Source organism: Kwoniella shivajii, chromosome 11 (assembly GCF_035658355.1).
Source record: "Kwoniella shivajii chromosome 11, complete sequence".
In the NCBI taxonomy this organism is placed as follows: domain Eukaryota; kingdom Fungi; phylum Basidiomycota; class Tremellomycetes; order Tremellales; family Cryptococcaceae; genus Kwoniella; species Kwoniella shivajii.
Genome location: NC_085918.1, coordinates 1,232,297 through 1,252,080, shown reverse-complemented (window position 1 = coordinate 1,252,080; position 19,784 = coordinate 1,232,297). Strand labels below are relative to the sequence as shown.

The following is a 19,784-nucleotide window of genomic DNA, read 5'->3' as shown; positions in this document are numbered from 1 at the left end:
CCTGGTACAGTAACTACAGATGTTAAATGGAGTACTTAATTAGAATGATAGATCATCAATTGATCGAAAGATAACGATGACGATATTCAGACTGTGCTTATCATCCCTAAATATATCATACTGCTATATCATGTTCTGTTAAAACATTCTCATCCTCATCCTTCAGTCATCTCATCCTCAACCGTCATTCCTCATGAGGTTCTTGGAGAACTTTGATACGAGATCAAATATGACTACCTCGGACGAAGTGAGTGAAACATCCTAGACGATGACTTTTCTTGCCACCTAAAGTCGCATGAGCGAAGAACTGACTTTTCAACTTATTATCTAATTTGATCCAAGGTCAATACAGCTAGACATTCAACTTCATCCGATTCATCATCACTAATCAACATATCATCCATATCATCTCGACAACAAGCTAATTCACCTTCGTCTACAAACACTTCTTTCGAACACGTTCCTGATCATGCTCAAAAAGGGGACAGTGGGGGAGGTGTAAACAAAGGCAAAAAAGCTAAATTACTTTATTGTAAATCACACGTATCGATACATCCTACTTCTTTCAACAAAGATAACATATCAGGATATCTTGGTATAGTGGAAGTTGAACATGCAGTTCCACATTCTCTAGCCCCACATCTAGATTCAACTGCTCAAAATGGAGGAGGTAGAAAAACAGAAACTTTGGTTACATGGGTTCCGGATGAATTACTCGATAGGATGGATGTAGAAGATAGAGAAGGATACAGAAGAGTTGAAGGCAGAAGTAATCAAAGTGAACATGACGGAGAAGAGGAAGATGGTAAGTGGAAGGAAAAACATTTTATTTAATAAAATGAATGGACAACTAACAGATACTTAAATTGCACAGGATTCGTATTCGTGTCTCTCCCTCCGCCAAAAGGAGAAAAATACGCTTTCTCAATCCCAATCACCAGTATATATAGTATACTAGTTTATCCTGTAAGCTGCTTTGCCACTAAGATCCGAAAGTCCACAGCTTATATGTCTCGATTCAGCCGAGCTTGTCCCACTGGTATGGTTCAGCGACTTTCAAGTGAGTCGATGCTCAAATCAAGTCGCGGGATCAATACTGACCCGTATCATCTCTCTAGCTTAATGGGAGGCATCTCACTACCAACTTTATACTTCCATGATGACGAATCACCTCTTCTCGCTACGCCTCACGCACCAAATACTCAACAACCACTTCCTCGTGCACAATGGGGTTTCCCACCGTTCTTGTCTCTTTTAGAAAGCAGAGCTACAGTCGTCAGATCTCGGCTTCTTCAATCAAGGAAGAATATGGGTGCAGAGCTTTGGCTCGTTAACCCGAGTAAATCCGATAGAGAGGTACATGAAGCTGGGTTGGAAGAAGAACCTGAAGCTATACCACCTCAGCGTAAACCTGTACTCGTCAATCAACCATCCGAACCTCCCAAAACTGTGCCATATCCACCTAAACAATCGTATCCCAACACGGCTGTTCTGAACAATGTTACACCGAAGCAAACCCTCATGACATCTCTTTCAAACCTCACAAACCTCTCTCGAAAAGCAGCTTCACAAGTACTCTCACATCCATTAGCCCAACCTGTCGTTCCCCATTTACCACCAGCTGTACGATCATTGGTCCATGTCCCTGGAGAATGGGAGAGAACAGGAAGATTACCACCAAAGACCGGAAAAGCAAGTGATGTAGCAAACGAATTTGAGTCTGCTCGATTATATCTCGCTAGGTGGGCAAGAGTAGTTGCTGAAGAAGGTGAAAAAGCTCGTCGGGATGAAATCGCTTCTCAAGCTCGTTTGCGTAGAAGTTCAGGTTCAGGTTCACTTTCACCCATGGAAGATTTAGAGAGTTCATTAGGTGTATTTTCAATGTTACCTAAATCATATTCGAAAAGACCTATACCAAATCCAACTAGAACACCCCAACATCCAATTACATCCAGAGATTGGGAATCCTTTGCTGCTCAAGGAAGAGATGAATTATACGTGAGAAGAGAAATTTTCAAGAGAGGTTTCACAGATTCAACTGAATCCGAGGAGAAAAAAGCCAGAAGAGAAGGTTGGGAAGTCTTATTGGGTATCATCCCTTGGTCAATTGGTGGATTGGGAGGTGGAGAATTGGGGAAAGAGAAAAGGAAGAATCAAAGGGAAGAAGCTAGAAAAGCCAAAAGACAAGTGTATCAAGGGTTGAAAAGTAAATGGAAGGTTGAAGTGAATTTGAGTGGTGGAAGAGATGATTGGAGAGAAGAATGGCATAGAATCGATGTAAGTTTTATCGACAACCATTCGATCCATATCATAAAGCTAATCGATGAAATACCAGGTCGATTGCAGAAGAACAGATAGAAATCAGTCAATATATGCGGTTCCCTCTGATGCCGCCAAAAACGGTAATCATGAAAAAGAAGGCGGTGGTGCAGCTACCAGTTTGAGAAGAGGTAGTATAGCCGATGACGGACAAGGTGACGAAGAAGAAGGTGGCGTGGCAGCATTGAATCGTGAGTGCTGCTAGTTCAGTGGTACAAGAGGCATAGCTGATTCTGGAGCTTTCGAATATAGCACATATTGCTGCGCTACGAACAATCTTGATGACTTATCATACATATTCGCCGGATTTAGGATATGTACAAGGTGAGCTCATCGATATGCGCCGCCGTTTCGGATGATAGTAGCTCACATACATATTATAGGCATGTCCGATCTGCTCTCACCGATTTACGTGGTATTCGATGCCAATGAGGCGGATTCTTTCTGGGGTTTAGTAGGGGTTATGAAGATGATGGTTCGTAGGATTTTCCAACCCATATGAGAACGTCGAAGGCATAGAGTCATGAGCTGATCATCGTGATGTCAATAGGAAAGTAACTTCCTTCGAGACCAAAGTGGTATGAAACGAAAACTGTCAACCTTACAGCAATTGATCAGTGTCATGGATCCAGAATTGTATGCTCATTTAGGTAAGCTTGCTGATCATGAGTCTCAGATTTGTAAAACTAGCTTATTTTGATTGTTGTTCCGGCCAAAACAGAAAGAACCGATTCGTTAAACTTGTTCTTCTGTTTCCGATGGATATTGATTTCGTTCAAGAGGGAATTCAAATTTGAGCAAGTGATCAAATTATGGGAGGTGAGTTGATTTTAAGCTCTATCCAGAACAGGAATACTGTGGTTGATCAATCACTGGTTGACAGGTACTTTGGACAAATCATTATTCCAATCAATTCATCTTATTCGTTGCTCTTGCTGTACTACAATCACATCGAGATGTACTGATCAGGTATTTGACTGAGTTTGATGAAGTTTTGAAATACGCAAATGATTTGAGTGGAACTGTAAGTATTGGTCTTTCCACTTTTACGAGCTCAACTCCAAGATGCCATACGTGATAGCCAAACTTACGACTAATTCGCCCACAGATCGATCTCGATACTACATTAGCTCAAGCTGAAGTGTTGTTCTTATCATTCAAGACTTTAGTAGAGGATTTGGATAAGGAGACACAGGTAGAGCAGAAAGGTAAAGAGGGACTAAGACATCGTAAAACTCTAAGCGATACATCTGGAGTCACTTCCAAGAAAGAGGGAGATGACAGCGAGGAGAATAAAAAGAAGGAGAGAAAAGTTATCTCGGAGGATTTGAGGGAATTGCTGAATGGCTGGAAGGAATAAAGGATATCGTGAAGCGCGAGTGGGGATAGGTTATCTAGAAAAGGAGCGAAAGATTATCGACAGGGGAGACGCAGGGGAGACGAAAGTACAGAGAGGGAGCAAAGGTTTCGCGAAAGGGTTATAATCAGTATCATTTTGTAGTAATTATGTAGTCCAACATGGTGAGGTAGGGAGTGACGTGATACTTTAGACACGAATGTTTTACGATTGATCAATCGATGTAGTTTAATTTATCTAGAAATCAATTTTGTACTATTATCTATAGTCATGGAACGATAGTCGCATGCAGCTTAGGGCGGTCGTCATGGATAACTCATAAGTTGGTCAAGGCAAATATCGTTCTGACAAACATCACGAATATCTGAGAGATATAGACCGAAAGGAAAATGAGAATTCGCCCACGAGTGGAGGTTCATTTTGTTTGGATTAGTTCGACAGATTGAAATGACCTGATAGTTCGATACATGGCAACTTGCTCCTCCTCCATCCTTCTTGCTCTCTCTGTGTTCATTGCATTGATACGAGAGAACAGAGTTATCACCCGGGATCTACAGCTTACTGGTAAAAGATGTCAAAGAAGGAGAGAGGCCCATCGAAACAACAATTATCGAATTTATCATATGTAGCTGTGAAACCTAAATTCTTACAAAATTTCGGTAAACCACCGTCCCCTCCTCCTCCCTCTTCTGCTTCTTCTTCTTCGCGATTTCAAGTAGATCCGAGGAACGACGGTAGAGAAGCTATACCTTCCAGACCCAAGGAAGGTCGATGGGCAGGAGGAAGTGACGACGAGGGCGACAATGATCCGCGACTTAAAAACGGCGGAAAGGGGGGAGGAGAGGGAGGAGAGGAAGAAAGTGATGATGAATGGGGAGAAACTTTCGGTGGAGGCGGCGAGGAAGGTCCCCAAATAGTCGTATTGAAACAAGGTAGACATCTCAGTAAAGATGAAGTAAATAAACTAAGAAGAAAAGGTGAGTTTATCGATGTATTAATCCATTATTTTACCTCGATGGAAACTGGATTGATATCAGTCATCCATTCCTCAAACCTCTCTTACCTGGATTTTTCCTGCTGACTGGAAATAATCATCATTTCATAGCAAGAGGCGAACCATCTCTTTCACCCCAGCCTGAAACAGATTCACAATCCACATCAAAGTCAAATGTAAATTCTACATCCTCACAAAGTAAATCCAAGAGCGCCATAATACCAAAATCAAATAGCAATACCAATAAAAGGAAACTGGTAGGTAGTACCGTTGAGGACGGACAAAAGGAAGATGGAAAGAGAGACGGCGAGAAAAAGAAAAAGAAGAAAGCGAAGAAAGGAATGCTTAGTTTCGATGAAGCTGAAGGCGAGGAATGACCAGTCAATTCCATTTTGCATTTTATGTGGGTGGGAGATATGTCGGAGTACTTTGGACAGTATGGTCTTGAGGTAATACTCACAACGAGTAGATATGAAAACCCGACCCGCATCCCAAAGCAACAATTAGAATCTACGACATATGTTTCTCATGAGAGGTGGCTGAGGGTATCAACACCTTGTTCAGGAAATGCGAGAAAAACCAAGACATATAGAGAATGGGTTGACTCTTTTACGGGTTCACAACATGTTGATGACCTAGAGGCGAACTGCGAAGTAGATATCCAGCCTAGTAGCTTTCATACTATGTAATATACTCCAGAATATTAAGGGCTGATACATGAGCATACATAATTGTACTCGCACTATAAGGTATATAGACATGCTCCATATTCTCCACTGGAAATTCAACTCTCCAAGAAAACCAAAAAAATAGCCTTGAGTCCATTCACACTATACTCCATCCTCTTTGGGTCTATCATCTCCCCTCTCCAAGATTCCACTTCCGTTTAAGGGAGTCGAACTACCACTGGGTGTTCCTGTTGACGATGATGAAGAAGGTAATTGCCAAGCTGGAATTCCTTTTCCTCGTGGAGTCAGTAATGCATTAGCAGCTGCTGTAGTTGAACTGATTCCACCTGATTGCGTGGATCCATTCGACTGAGGTTGTTGCGATTGAGCTTGACTCGGACCTTGATTTTGGTTTTGACGAGATAACAACAGTGTTTTCAGTGAACGTAATTCATTTTGAAGATCAGATAATGCCATTGATTGTGATGCAGAATGTTTCTCTATCATCTACAAGGTGTTTGGGAAAGATGAATCAGCATATCACTCGGAAGTATACAGCTACCAGCCGGTTTTGAATATTCGGTTCTCTTCAACATCTCTTGGTCTCACTCATCTCAACTCATCTCAGTGTATATGTTTCATTCCCCTCTGCACGCTTACCCTTGATACACGGTTGAGAGAAACACAGCATATGGATATACTCCGCGATAAACTTACCTTCGGCACAAGTTCCCTTACACTCTCAACTTCACTTCTCATATCTCTCATCTCCTCTCTCCATCTCTCTTCACTATCCCTTACACTTCTAAGCGCTTCTTCAACTTCACCCACAACGTTTCCGACCCTTTCCCTGTCTTCTTCGATCGACGATTGTAGTTTCGTGGTTTGATCCGTCAAGTCGGTAAGAAGTTTCGCGGCTTCATCGTATGATTGAGTCAAAGCTGAAGAAGTATCTTGGAACGAAGTTGTGGAAGGAGGTTGTAAGTGAGGTAAGAGGTATTTCTATTGTTAAGTACGTTGAGTTAACAGTCAGTTCATGAATGAGACAAAATGAGAAATTCCATTTTTTAAAGTGATTTTCACACCTTCTTGACGTGATAGATGATAAACTTACTTTCGCTAATGCAGTCAAGCCATACACTACCCCACCAGAGATGACAGCCATGATCTATGAATTTTCTATCAGCATGCACCACGTATCATGAAGCAGTCATCAATCTCAAACACTCACAAACAGATCTCTCCAATCTCGCCTTGGAGGTTCAGGAGGATGTATCATCCCTGTACTATATCCATATGGTTCACCATATTCACCATTATACCTAGGAACGTTTGGTGGTCTTCCATTTAATCTTTCTCTATCACCTTCACCAACCGGGCTATTCGAGGCTTGAGATAACGCCTGTTGGATTTCAGGTTCATTTAATCCCTTTGATTCTAGAAATTGGATTCGGGATGTGAGTGAAGATGAATGAACCTACACCAAATTTCGAAAAAAACAAAAAAAAGGTTAATTATATAAGAGAATTTATGACGTCGACATAGCGAAGGGAGAAGAAGAAGAAAACAGGAGAGACTTACTTTTGGATCATTGAGGAATAAGACCGCATTGCGTATCAATTCCTGTCGGTTCGAGCTGGGATTTGAAGATGATGAAGGATCCATCTCGACTACACCTCAACGTGAAGGGAGACAATGATGAACAAGGAAGAATAACGAATCTCTCGAGAATGCGAATATGATAAGGATGGTTGAAATGCAATTAGTCTATTCGGGTAAAAATAAGATTGAGTCAACCGGACTTGATCCCATTCCCATACAAAGTGGCAGGTGGCAATTCCTCTGGGCAAGCTACTATGTGCTTGTACGACAAACATAGCCACAACGATACTGCTACTTAAATATGGAGGTTTCGCAAAAGAGTGAGTCAATCCCTTGTGGGCTATGTGTCCTTTCTATGGGCTTCGATTCCTTCAAAGGGTGATATGGTAAGGAGCTTTTGTACTTCCTTTGATTCAGCCACCTCAAAGGCTATGCTGAATCGCATGAACGACCTATCGAAGGAGAGCATAAAAGTCCAGTCTTACGCCCTTATAGTTCTATTTCCCTTATCATCCCTATACGTTTATTGTTTTACTGATTTGAGAGCATACATCGATATCATAAGAGAAACAGTCTATAGCATGTCTAGTCAAACATCAATTGCGATCGATGTGCAGTCTACTTCTGGTCAAAGGGATACACTAACGTCTCCCGATCCCACGCTTTTGACCATGAAGGACTTCAAATGCGATGGGAAACGTTCTATCACCTCGAAAAGCAGTGGTGTCAATACAGTGAAAGACAGATACGGTGCAGATGGAAAATGCAAAACTTCGATCAAGCTTTTTCCGGGTGAAGATGAAGTTACCTTGTGTGGGCACTGCGTGAGTGGTTTCCTCTTTGTCATCTAGCGTGACTCAAGATTTTCTAGCTGACCTATCATGTCGCTTGTCACTCCCCTTGTCTCGATCTAAATCCAGTGTGACAGTCGAAGTGTCGCTAGCGAATGGTGTAAGGAGAATTCGGATAAAAATACGTGGTTACATGAAACCGAACCTGACTCTGACAAGGCCGACTGGCAGGAAAGGAAACGGAAAGCTCTCAAAGAACACCGCGATCCCTTCCGAGATAGGTTTCGGACACAAGAAAGAAATAAGAACAAAAAGGGGCGATCCTCGAAGGAAGACCAATCTATTCCAAGGATATCTCCAAGCTCCGAAAGATCGGAGAATGATGGATGGGAGAATGATACCCTAGAACTCGGAAGGCTTCCCACTCACACGCCGGCAATATCGATGGAAGTACTCAGCCGAGGCTGGGCTTCTACAAGCGTTGCGGGCCATTCTTGGGACTCGCTTGATTCCAGAAAACCATGGGAGGCTCTTCCAGACTACTTTGCAGCCATTTCTTCGACTCCTAATCTACCAGGTCAAGCGGCAGCAGATTCATCGGAAGAAACACAACGTGTTTCCAACACGGATGAAGGCAGATCCAAACTCGATCCATTGACAAACCAAAGTACAAGGTTGACAGAAGAAGAGGAATCATCAGATGTACTTGAGCAAATTCGAAGGATAGAACAATTGCAGGAAGAAGGTAGTGATACCCCAGCTGACACAGAGGGGAATTCGAATAAGCTTGGAGGTCAATTCAGTGATCAAAATTTCGCAGCCAGTGCAAATGAGTTGCTTGCGTCAGCTGGGTATCATCACTTTTCGGCATAAATAACGTTATTGGATGATTCTACATGTCGGTCAACGTATATACCATTCGTCCCGTTTCACTAGCCTCCACTGTCTAGGGATACGTTGACCACACCCTGATTTTGTACATATTTGATAGGTATCTTATACAACATTTTTTGCAACTGTAAGCGTACAATCTCCAGTACAAACAAGGATGCAATTTGAGATACAGCTGGAGACCACTCGTCTGCGGAGGCTTACAAGCTTGAGTGTTACGATGATCAACATCGGCTCCAGTCAGGATGCACAGATCGTATGACAGATAGCCAAACAGGCAGGGAGGAAGATATAGTATAGAAAAGGGCACTGATCATGGCGTTTGGTGACGAATATTGAGCTCGGATGTAAACTCAGTCTCTCGAATGCAGGTCCAAATGCGAACGCTCAAGCGACTGACCATATATAAGCAACTCCATATAAAGGTGGTGAGGATGATTGATATGCCGTTGGTGATCAGACCAAGACAACCGGAATTCATCCCCTATCGTCCTATGATGAAAGTGGCAGGTGACAATTACTGTAGCTGAACAGAGGGTTACAAGGATTTCAAGGGCGCTGGTGACACCATGTGTCATCAGTGTGAGTTACGTCAATCTTCTGCTCGAAATGATTTGGGTAAGAAGAGAGCATATTGGTTACCACCATACAAAGTGGCAGGTGGCAATTCCTCTGGGCAAGCTAATGTACCATATTGGACGACGACGAACATAGCCACAACGATACTGCTACTCAAATATTGAGGTTCAGTGAACAGCGCTGAATTGTTTCCATCTCTGTATCCGACCAAAGCGAAGATTGAATTTGTGTGCTTCTGATCTCATCATGCCCAGCAATGATAGAAGTTCCGCGATCGTCGCATACCTCTGTGCAGGCCCCTTGGAAGTGTGAGCTTCGCTTGGTCTGGCTGCTTCAGCTTATCACGGTACTTCGTAGTTCAGATGTAGCATTGACTAGAATGAATTCTGCATCATCCTTTGTACAATACTCGAAGAGCCCAGGCCCATGATACGGTCATTAGACAGAGACCGCCGGAGAAGCAAGAATCATCTGTGCTACTGCAGCTTCAAAGCAGTGAAGCTACAACGATAATTACTGAGACCATCCTTTTATTAAAAACGCTATCTGCCTGTATATGCAGTGTATTGGATTGGCAATCAATCCATCAACGAAGATCATCCATTGTCATTAGAATCATGCATCTCACTTATCTGTGAATGCGAATGCGATGAGGCGATGCCGAGCTGTCAATGGAAGTCATGCACAGAATCCAGACTTGGACAGGAACCCACGTTTGACTTGAGGGGCACAGCCCCTGGAAAGCAATACAAAAAGAGGACAAACTCCCTCTCATTTTTTCTCGTTTCTTCCATTCCCACATACACAACATCCGCAATATACCTATTACCGACGACATGTCAGCTACAGATAAGACTGTCAAGCAGGGCACTTGCACTTGTTCCATCGCCCATGATGATGATGGAACCGTCGAAAGTACGTCCCCTGATCAAACAAGTATCAGCTGTTCGAGCGGTTACAGGGATTTCAAAGGCGATGGTGATACCATCTGTCATCCATGTGTAAGTTGCGTCAACCTTCTGCTCGAGGTTTGTTGAACAAAAAGAGACCGAAGACACGCCTACGTTGGTGATAGCTGACAGCAGCTTACCTCCTATCACTGTGTAGTCTATAAGACTCAAGTGCTTAAAGAGTTACGCTGCATGCTGTAAATCTTCAGGTCGCGACACTCCTTATACAAGAATGTGTGACCAATTTGAGACGCACTGCAGTGACTGTGCTAAAACAAAGACATACCCTCTCACGCTGAGTAGCTTTAAGAGCAAGTTCTTTGAGGGAAAAAAAGCAGAGGGATCCGATTCATCCCTTCGAAGTATCCGAAGAGGGAAGAAGAAAGCAGGAGATGAATCCAAACACACATTGGGGACTTCCAGTCAAGAAGAAGATCCCGAAAATCCAACTGAGAACTTCAATGACCGTGGCCAAGATTCCAATGACAAGTGGAACATCATTAATGAGATTAGAGAGGATATGAAGCCGACACCTGAAGAGGTCGCCTATCTTGCTCGACTCCGCTGGCTATCGAATCAGAATTACGACCGTGTATAAGGAGCTCAATCAGTGAACTGTCCAAAAGGGTCAATACTCAGTTCACGGCTTCTAGGTTGAGCCTGCTCATATACTAATATGAATACGGATACGTATATGCCATTTCATTACACTCGGTAGGAATATATATTCACTGTCATGCATAATCTACCCTTGGTGCATACTGTACTACTTAGTAGTGTGTCCTCTCTGCTTCTTCACAGCATTGCCCCAGACGCATGTTTAGAGTGCAAATTCCCTCAATCCGGATCACCCCAATTAATCACGCAGGATCCGTATGCGTTCTGGCCTCATCATTCATTTTGATCAGTTGTCGATACAAGGTCACTTGGCTTATGGAGCAGACTTTTGCACCCATCATTCACGTTGAAGACTCTTGTAGCGTTGACTAAAAATATTGTATGATGTCTTGTCCTGTGTATCGAACGAATGTCTGATCTGGTCTACAAATTCGCCAGTTTAAAGAGGTGCCGTAGGTCATAACAAGAAGATGAATCTCTGCCCACTGTATGTTGTATGATTTATGGTGCGAAGATCACACATATGACTTAGACCACCACTCGTACAGCACACGGATGTTGACCATTGCCCATTTGGGGTGTAGTATGTATGGATCTCGTCTGTGGTACGATTGATGCACACATTGCCTGCCTTGATTGAAATTGACTTCTGAGGCGATAAAGGAGCAATCAATGGAGGTCGTCCGTGATATACGGATCAACCTTCTTATTGCCTTTGCGCTAAAGAAGTACAAATACCGTCATTCACCAACACTCCCCATATCGATAGCTACCGGAATAGACTGGACTTTGCCTGACTATTTAATCTTCTTCGTATACATATTTCTCTTGCAAGAAAATTTGCAAAGCAGAATTCCTCATGTCAAGCAATCCTCACAAATTCAAACTTGATCATATATTTGATGGTTGCGACTGTCCATTTCCTCATTTACCCGATGACGACAGTGAAAGTGGAGAACGATCTTCATACGACAGTAAAGCTATTTCAACTGGATCAGGAAACCCTAAATGCCCACTGAGATACAAGAAGCGTAACTTTAAAGATCATCAATCATGTAGCAGATGTGTGGGTACTTCCGACTTTCCTCTCCCCTCTCCTTGATCACCTGAAGCATAACCGTCATTTGTGCTGTTGTTTGCATCCGACACAATGAGTGAATGTTTGATATGCGAGTCTATCAGTACTCAGTGGTCTCACACGTTCGGTCGTATACAACATATTGTAAATCCAGAGGTATCCAGGATTCCGTCACAATACGATGCGATGAATACGATTTATATGTAGCCCAATGCAAGAATGCACACAGAGCATCACGTGGATGGCAACAGTTCGTCAGAAGTGATGAAAGTGCAATTGTGCCAGTGGAAACGGAATGGGCTGGCACAAAGAATAGTTTCGAATACAACCATAGCGAAAGTGGCTCTTCATTTCAACAAGACTCGGCGAAACTTTCACAGGCACGATACTGTCCGATCGTGTGGCCGGAACGTCGAATCACAGAAGAAGATCAGACTTTGATCGAAAAAATCCACCAAGAAACAAGACTCACAGCGGAAGAACAGGAAGAATTAGGTATCCTTCGGCAGATCCGGAGGATACAAGAATTGCAAGAAGACAAGAGTAACTATACTACCGCAAGCACAGAGCAAAAATGGAACGAGCTTGAAAAGCAACACCCTTAATCAGGTTTCGGTGTTTAACCGAGATTGGTGAAAGTCGATATGATATCTTTCTTATATATACTATTTTACGGCTCTACGTATCGCTCAATATATGTACCATTCCATCACCTGTTTAGCTGGGAAACATCTGAATCATATCCTGCTTGTAATCCGTTTTTGATCTATGTTTTCGACCCTAAAACTTTGACCTAAAGCAGGTTTCGTTTCATCACGTACATGTATATCTACACTACGATACCCATCTCAACGATGATATGATCCGAATTCATATTATTCAAAGTTTACTTTTTGCTTCTTCTTTATCACCTTTCAAACTGACAACCATCTTACCAGTATTTTTACCTTCGAATAAATCTTTTAATGAAGATACACATGTATCCAATCCGTATGTTACATGATAATCAGCTTTCATCTTTCCTTCTTTGACTAAGTTAGCCAAGTACTCTGATCCTTCTTTAAACATGTTGGCATGATCAAGAACGATGAATCCTCGCATGGTAGATTTCATAGAAACGAGGTTAAAGTAGTTGTATAGAGGTGCGGGCTTCTCAGCGCTAATAGACAAACCAGGGGATGAGCCATAGTTTTTTTATATATCTATGAGGAATGTAAGGATATGCTGTTTTCGTACTTACTTGTAGGCTGAAATTGCACCACAGGCGATGATTCTAGCATAAGGATTAAGTTGAGATAAAGCTTGATCAAGAATTTCACCTCCGACTGTCATATGACAAATACACGAAATCCATTCAGCATAGCACTTTATGTAGACGAGTATGGGGAGTAAATGAATTCGCACAAGCTACTCACCATTGTCAAAATATACATCGATCAATCCAACGTTCTTGAATTGTTTCGTGAAATCTGAATCTTTGTAATTCAAGACATTATGAGCACCTAATTTCTTTAGGTAATCTAATTTCTCTTTAGATCCAGCAATTGCTGTCACGGTGCATTTTGGATGAGCAATAGCGATTTGCGTCGCTACCTGCGAAACGAACGAGAGAAGGTTAATGACACTGTCAATGATACTCCATTTTGACATGAATGAGGTTGATTAGTGGTACAAACTCACTTGTCCAACAGCTCCTGCTGCGCCTGAAATGACTACGTGATCACCATTCTTGATCTTACCAATCTCGAAGAGACCCTAAACAATTTGTGAATCAGCTTTAAATTCTATCTACAAGAGATCAACTGTTAAAGCAATATCCTAGATGTGTGTACTCACAACATATGCTGTCATTCCTGTTAATCCATATAATCCCATATGATCAATTTCTCTTCCACCTTCCGGTGTCCTATGTAGTCAAACAGCCATCAGTCACCGTCAATACATGACTATCCAGCTTTAATAGATTCCAGGTTATATCCTTCATCTCGGTGAATGTACTTACACTCTCTTTTGGATAGCTTTACCTGGACCAGTCCAGTATTCTTGCCAACCGAAAGTATCAAATACCAAATCGCCTTGTTTGAAATTTGGATCTTTTGAGAGTATGACTTTACCCAATGAAGTAGCTCTCATGACTGCGCCAATTTGTACTGGAGGAAGATATGATCTGGTATCATTAAGCCATCCTCTCATCGTTGGATCCTACACCATCAAATCGTCCACATCAACCAATGGAATACAGTAGAGAAACTGGACGTTGAAAGAGAGGGAACTCACAATACTGACGTAATCCACTTTGACTACAACTTCACCATCTTCAGGTTCTTTGACTTGTCCAATCTGGGTCTTGAACGTGTTATCATTGATGGGACCCCTTGCAGGTCTTTCGTTAAGTACGACTTGCTTGTTTTCTTCAGGTAACGACATCTCTGTTTTTCTTTTTGGTCTTTTCTGAAATTTCTGATTGATCAATTCTCTTAGAGCGAAAGTGAAGATGTGATTTTTCAATGTTCCAATTTTTCTAGGCGAGTATATATAGCGTTGCCTTGTAAGATGACGGCTTTTGATCTGATGAGCGAGTCTGACAATCTCAAGTCGACACCTTGGTGAAACTTCTAATGGGATGAAATGCATAATGTGCTCGGTACTCAAAATGATGTATGTCCCCCCCCCCCTCCACTCCGTCGAATCCGGATCACATCTCATAGGTTTATAACCGATGACGGTATGATTGATAATCTGCACTAAGAATAAGCCAGTAACACTTTCCGCATTTTCCGGAATCGGCCATTGTCCCATTTCATTGTTAATAAGATGGTGCTGAAGGATGAATGGAAAAATGCATGAATATTAGATACATGATGCTATATATACACGTTAGATAGGAGTATTGCTGACATGATGCTGAATATATACAAATGGGAAAAATCCAGTACAGGTGATAATGAAAACAACAATGATAAAGTGATATAACGTGTGTCTTGTGAATGATTCGTAGATGGTCGTATGTGGTGTGTGTAAGCAGAGTTGAGAAAGGAAAAATATCGATGTTAATTATGATCCATCGAAGCGATCTCATCGACACTCCCTCTTCATCTCTTCTCTTTGAGAATGCGCCTCCTTTCGTGTACCCGCTCAATCATCATCTGACAAGTCTGACAGGATAATTGGAGCTGGTCTTCTCCTTGTTCCAATGAAAACGGGTTGTTCATCTTCGTCTTCGCTTGCAGAAGGAGGACTGACTCTTCTTCTTACACTACACGTGAATCCAGGTCAGCCTAAAATGCCAATTGAACACCTCAAGATGAAGCGGAAGAATGCTCACCGAGGTGGGGTGACATCAGCTTCAGATGATAACGCAGAAGGTGATCTTGATCTGGGAGAACCTCCATTCTCCATCAGTAAGTCCCCATCGTCCATATTCTCATTCTCATCTAATTCATCGTCAATGAACGATCCACCGTATTCATCTTCTGAGCCTAATTCTCTCTCCGATACCTCAGATTCAGAATCGTCATCTTCACCTCCAAAAGCCGGTCCAGTGAGGAAATTCAGCACATTCTGAAGTCCTGTTTCAGGCGAAGCTCGATTTCTCGCAACTGATCCTTGACTATCGATTGGTGATCCTTCGACCCTTCTTCGTCTTCTTTCAGCTGCATCTCTATCTGCTCTCCGTCGCCGTCTTCGAATTTCTTCCGCTTCACTCTCATCATTTGACGATTCATCTACTTCCGCTTCATCATCCAGGAACATTTCAGCTCCGACTGGCGAGCTAGAATTCAATCTGACGATTTCTCCATCTCCAAGTACACTTCCAAACTCTTCCTCTTCGGAAAGTTCTTCACCTTCTTCGCCATCACTAGTATGATCACTGAATTCCAGATCACACCCTTCACATATGCCATCGACGATCTCACCTAAACAACCAGGACACCTATGAGCATGATCTTCCGAGTCATAAAGCCGATATGTCTTCGCTTCTAACGGGAATATTTTTGTCCATAGGTCTGGATCCTGGGAAGTGGGTGGGGGTTTATGTTCGTACAACCCGAGAGGTTCGAGAATAGCTCGAAGGAAAAACGCTCGAGCAGGTTTACGAAGTACAGTCGCCCGACACACATGACATACTTTCGCTCGATAGGATAGGTCGGTTTCTTCGGTAATGGGTTGATGATATTCATGTAGAAGGGCGGTAGGTGTCCGGAACCAATCAACGAGACTGCCAGATGAACAAGCAGACGTTAATTGACTAGTCCAGGCTTATGTGAATGGATGAAAAGCTGATGCGGGAATGACAGCGTGATTAACTCACCAGGACTTGCAGGCTACATGACCACACGAGAGACTAGGTAGGTAGACAAATTTAGCTACATACTCAAGCGCCGAATGATATCGAGAGGGGCTAGCTCACATATGAGGATCATCTATTGTATTCAAGCAGATTCCACATTCTAAAGCATGCACAATCGCTTTCTTGATGTTATCGTGATTAGTGATGAGCTGGTAGGGCAAGTTGGTCAGGCCAGCGCAACGCAGTATAGTACACGAGCAAGCGATCGCCCAAGCTCAATTCGAAATGGGACATGATAAGAGCGGATGAAAGAAGCTCACAGCTGCTTGAGCATCCTTAACCTCTTTTCCGTCCTGAATCTCCTTTTGCAATTTGAGTAATGAACTTTCATCCTCTTTCAACTTCTTCTCTGTAGCGACCCTTTCTTCTTCGACTTTCAGTTTGAAGGTTTGAAGCTCTTTCTCAGCGCTCTCAGCACGATCCTCCAGCTCCTTATGTTTTCTTCTTTCTTCTCTAATTCTAGCTAATTCCTGATCCGATCTGCGTTTTCTTTCCTCTTCAACTTTCACTTTAGCTGCCGACTCCATCTCGGCTCTTCGTGCAACTACCTCATCTGATTCCATCTTGGTCGGTTGAGCTTTGTTCGAGACATCTTCTTGAGTCACACAGTTATCCAGCTTCGATCTCTTGTTTATAGCTTGTTGTTCAGCAACGAGCTTGAGTCTTCTCTCTCTCTTCTTTTGACTCTTAGTATCCCCTTTCTTGACGATAGGTGATCCGGCGGACGCAGTACGAGATGAAGTAGGTGTGTCGATCTTGTTATCATTAAGTGGTTTCTCAGGAGTCATTTGTATGTCTTCAGCATGTTCGGATTCTGGGGATGGAGAAGGGGGTTTGCGTAAATTCATGAGATGGTCCAATGCTTTAGATGATGTTCCCTTCATTTGTTGTTGTGCTTCTTCCTCTTGATCTCCATCGTCATTATCTTCTTTAGGGGTGATGGAAGAGAGTAGTTCAGCTGCAGAAGGTTTGATTTGAAAGTTCAAGGACGAAGAAGATCGTTTCTTGTTTTTCTTCTTCTCTTTCTTTTTCTTGCCTTGTTGAGGTGGATTTTGAGCTTGAAGCTGGATTGAGCCTGATTTACCAGGTAGAACACCTTCCAAAGCTTTATCCTTACGCGTGTCGGAGGATCTACGAGTGAGAGAATGGGTCCTACTCTGTCTCGAATACGGTGATGGTGCTGCCGCTCTATGCGGGGCTGGAGTGGTGATAGGTGGCATAACTGATCCTACACCTGTGACCACCTTTTCCCTCCAGAAAGTGAACTAAGAGCGGAGGAAGGTGATATTAGATAAAAAATGGGAACAAAATCAACAAATAATGAGTTGTGATTCTAACCAAAATAAATGTCCCATTTTAACTTACGGAAAATGAGGGGGTAAAACATGGGGGTTTTATGGAAACCCTCCACTGCCACTTGATCGGATATATTCCACGGTGCCTTTCCGCAAAGTGGGTTTGTTCCTTTCCCTTTCATTCCGACGAGTGATTAGTCCTTATGCTAGGGTTAGAGCTTCTGACAGTGAGGAGAAATCCGAGTCGAAGCAATTGCTGGTTGCAAAAAAACATCCTACCGTCTTGATGTGTCGTAAGACCGTCAAGCAATTTATGGAAATAAGATCATCTTAATCATGAACAATCATTAAGTATCATCACAATTAATTATATCTTTTGTTATTTCTTTTTTTTGATTGATGGGATATGCATCGGTGCATTGCATACTCGAGTATCACTCTTTCTCTTTTCTTTCCTTCTTGGTTGTATGCGCAAATGGGGAGCACTGTGTGTAAAAAAGGGATACTACGGACGCTCAGTTTATCTCAGGGCACAAACATATCTCCTTATTCTGTCACGATTTTCACACGTGTCCGCTTCCCAGTCTCAAAATGCCACATCATGATACAGTCTTCTTCAGGGTCCGAGTTCAAAAGTTGCAAAAGTTGCGTCCACTCTCAGATCTTCACTTTTAAACGGAAAGTATTGTTCACTGCTATAGTCACCTCAATATAGCATTCTCTGTGCGATACATCCTCACAATACACTACTCAGCAGCTCACTCGAAACAGCATACTGATACCAGAGCCCAGAGCAATTGATCAACATGGCTCATAAATCGCATCGACAAAAAGCTTTACAAGCTCAATTGGAAGCACAACCAACACTCTCATTAGTTTCCACTAAACCCAAGAAACCTACTAAATCAGTATCGATATCTGAACCCACAGAGTCAATGGAAATAGATGATGATGATGTTTTGATCTCAAGCTCTACATCTGGTCCATCAACCTCAACCTCAAATAATGTAGCAGAGGGATCGGCTTCAACTTCAACTTCTTCTTCTGGTTTCGCACCTTTACCACAATCAGCAACTAACGGTGTATTAAAAGGTGAATTTAGAAGAATTCCAATTCCACCACACAGAATGACACCTCTGAAGAAAGAATGGGTAAATCTGTATACACCAATGGTCGATATGCTGGGTTTACAAGTCAGGATGAACACACAAAGGAGAGCTGTAGAATTGAAAGTGAGTCCCGAATTTATTGGGAGATGAAGGGTATGCAACTGATGACGAAGTATTGGGCAATTGATAGACTTCAGGTCATACAATCGATACTGGTGCTATTCAAAAAGGAGCAGATTTCGTTAAAGCTTTTTCATTGGGATTTGACGTCAACGTAAGTAATATCTATCACTTACCACTCAAATACAGCTAAAGAAATGAGAACCTAATTCATACTTTCTTATGGGATCTATAGGATGCTTTGGCATTGTTGAGATTAGACGATTTGTATCTTGATTCGTTCGAAATCAAAGATGTAAAGACATTACATGGTGATCATTTATCAAGAGCTATAGGTGAGTCTATCTCGTCATTTTCAGAGTGAACTGTAAGAAAAGAAAAATCCGCTAAAGTCAGATGACGTTGAATAGGTCGTATAGCAGGTGAAGGTGGTAAAGTGAAATTCTCAATTGAGAATGCAAGTAGAACTCGTATCGTTTTAGCTGATACGTGAGTTGCATTTTTTCCTTTATCTCCCAAAAGTCGAAAGACCGTCAAGCTGACAGAAATTACTTGACACCTAATCTTATAGACACATCCACATTCTTGGTTCTGTACAAAATATCAAAATCGCAAGAGACGCTATCGTTTCTTTGATTCTAGGTTCTCCTCCAGGTAAGTTGAGAAACGTTCTGAATATGCTACATTCCATTAAGAACGTACACTGATTAATATGACCATATACAGGCAAAGTGTACGCTCATTTGAAGATGGTTGGAGCAAGAATGAAACAAAGGTTCTAGATTTCATCCATACGTCTTTCTGTGTTCTGCCACTCGGTCTAATTGAGGATGAAATCACTATTGTACTATTCTTTATATACCATTCCTGATTTATCTGGGATATATGCATGTAATATCTATATTCAGTTGGGTGGCAATTTGTACATTCCAAGTAACAATGGGTCAAAAAGCTGCGCCAATGTGAGATAACACCGTGAATCACCGAATAAAGTGCCACATTCATTTCTCACTCACTTTCTTTTGTGGAAATGTTGAATATGGGTCGAATTCAACATTCTTT

General features: G+C 42.2%; 7 protein-coding genes across 7 annotated transcripts; 4 read left to right on the top strand and 3 right to left on the bottom strand.

Moving 5' to 3' along the window:
* Positions 1-229: 229 nt before the first annotated feature.
* Positions 230-3,679, top strand: IL334_007881 (uncharacterized protein; the record flags this gene model as incomplete). Its single annotated transcript, XM_062939570.1, has 12 exons — positions 230-247; positions 343-805; positions 875-966; positions 1,023-1,060; positions 1,119-2,277; positions 2,336-2,510; positions 2,572-2,643; positions 2,703-2,794; positions 2,870-2,969; positions 3,041-3,138; positions 3,203-3,343; positions 3,428-3,679. The coding sequence occupies 12 exons, from the start codon at positions 230-232 to the stop codon at positions 3,677-3,679; spliced, it is 2,700 nt and encodes an 899-aa protein (XP_062795621.1).
* Positions 3,680-4,247: 568 nt separating this feature from the next.
* Positions 4,248-5,047, top strand: IL334_007880 (uncharacterized protein; the record flags this gene model as incomplete). Its single annotated transcript, XM_062939569.1, has 2 exons — positions 4,248-4,653; positions 4,782-5,047. 2 exons carry the CDS (start codon positions 4,248-4,250, stop codon positions 5,045-5,047), a joined length of 672 nt encoding a protein of 223 aa, XP_062795620.1.
* Positions 5,048-5,500: 453 nt separating this feature from the next.
* IL334_007879 (uncharacterized protein) lies at positions 5,501-7,003 on the bottom strand (the record flags this gene model as incomplete). Its single annotated transcript, XM_062939568.1, has 5 exons — positions 5,501-5,845; positions 6,056-6,340; positions 6,453-6,506; positions 6,570-6,815; positions 6,920-7,003. 5 exons carry the CDS (start codon positions 7,001-7,003, stop codon positions 5,501-5,503), a joined length of 1,014 nt encoding a protein of 337 aa, XP_062795619.1.
* A 1,172-nt stretch (positions 7,004-8,175) lies between these two features.
* IL334_007878 (uncharacterized protein) lies at positions 8,176-8,604 on the top strand (the record flags this gene model as incomplete). The annotated part of the gene is made up of 1 exon (XM_062939567.1): positions 8,176-8,604. The coding sequence occupies one exon, from the start codon at positions 8,176-8,178 to the stop codon at positions 8,602-8,604; it is 429 nt and encodes a 142-aa protein (XP_062795618.1).
* A 4,122-nt stretch (positions 8,605-12,726) lies between these two features.
* IL334_007877 (uncharacterized protein) lies at positions 12,727-14,274 on the bottom strand (the record flags this gene model as incomplete). The annotated part of the gene is made up of 7 exons (XM_062939566.1): positions 12,727-13,006; positions 13,088-13,172; positions 13,263-13,440; positions 13,528-13,602; positions 13,684-13,753; positions 13,850-14,049; positions 14,125-14,274. The coding sequence occupies 7 exons, from the start codon at positions 14,272-14,274 to the stop codon at positions 12,727-12,729; spliced, it is 1,038 nt and encodes a 345-aa protein (XP_062795617.1).
* Positions 14,275-14,982: 708 nt separating this feature from the next.
* Positions 14,983-17,418, bottom strand: IL334_007876 (uncharacterized protein; the record flags this gene model as incomplete). Its single annotated transcript, XM_062939565.1, has 5 exons — positions 14,983-15,103; positions 15,173-16,066; positions 16,160-16,192; positions 16,259-16,347; positions 16,459-17,418. The coding sequence occupies 5 exons, from the start codon at positions 17,416-17,418 to the stop codon at positions 14,983-14,985; spliced, it is 2,097 nt and encodes a 698-aa protein (XP_062795616.1).
* An 881-nt stretch (positions 17,419-18,299) lies between these two features.
* On the top strand, positions 18,300-19,504 carry IL334_007875 (pre-rRNA-processing protein PNO1; the record flags this gene model as incomplete). The annotated part of the gene is made up of 6 exons (XM_062939564.1): positions 18,300-18,725; positions 18,793-18,876; positions 18,958-19,057; positions 19,133-19,211; positions 19,294-19,376; positions 19,449-19,504. 6 exons carry the CDS (start codon positions 18,300-18,302, stop codon positions 19,502-19,504), a joined length of 828 nt encoding a protein of 275 aa, XP_062795615.1.
* Positions 19,505-19,784: the final 280 nt, after the last annotated feature.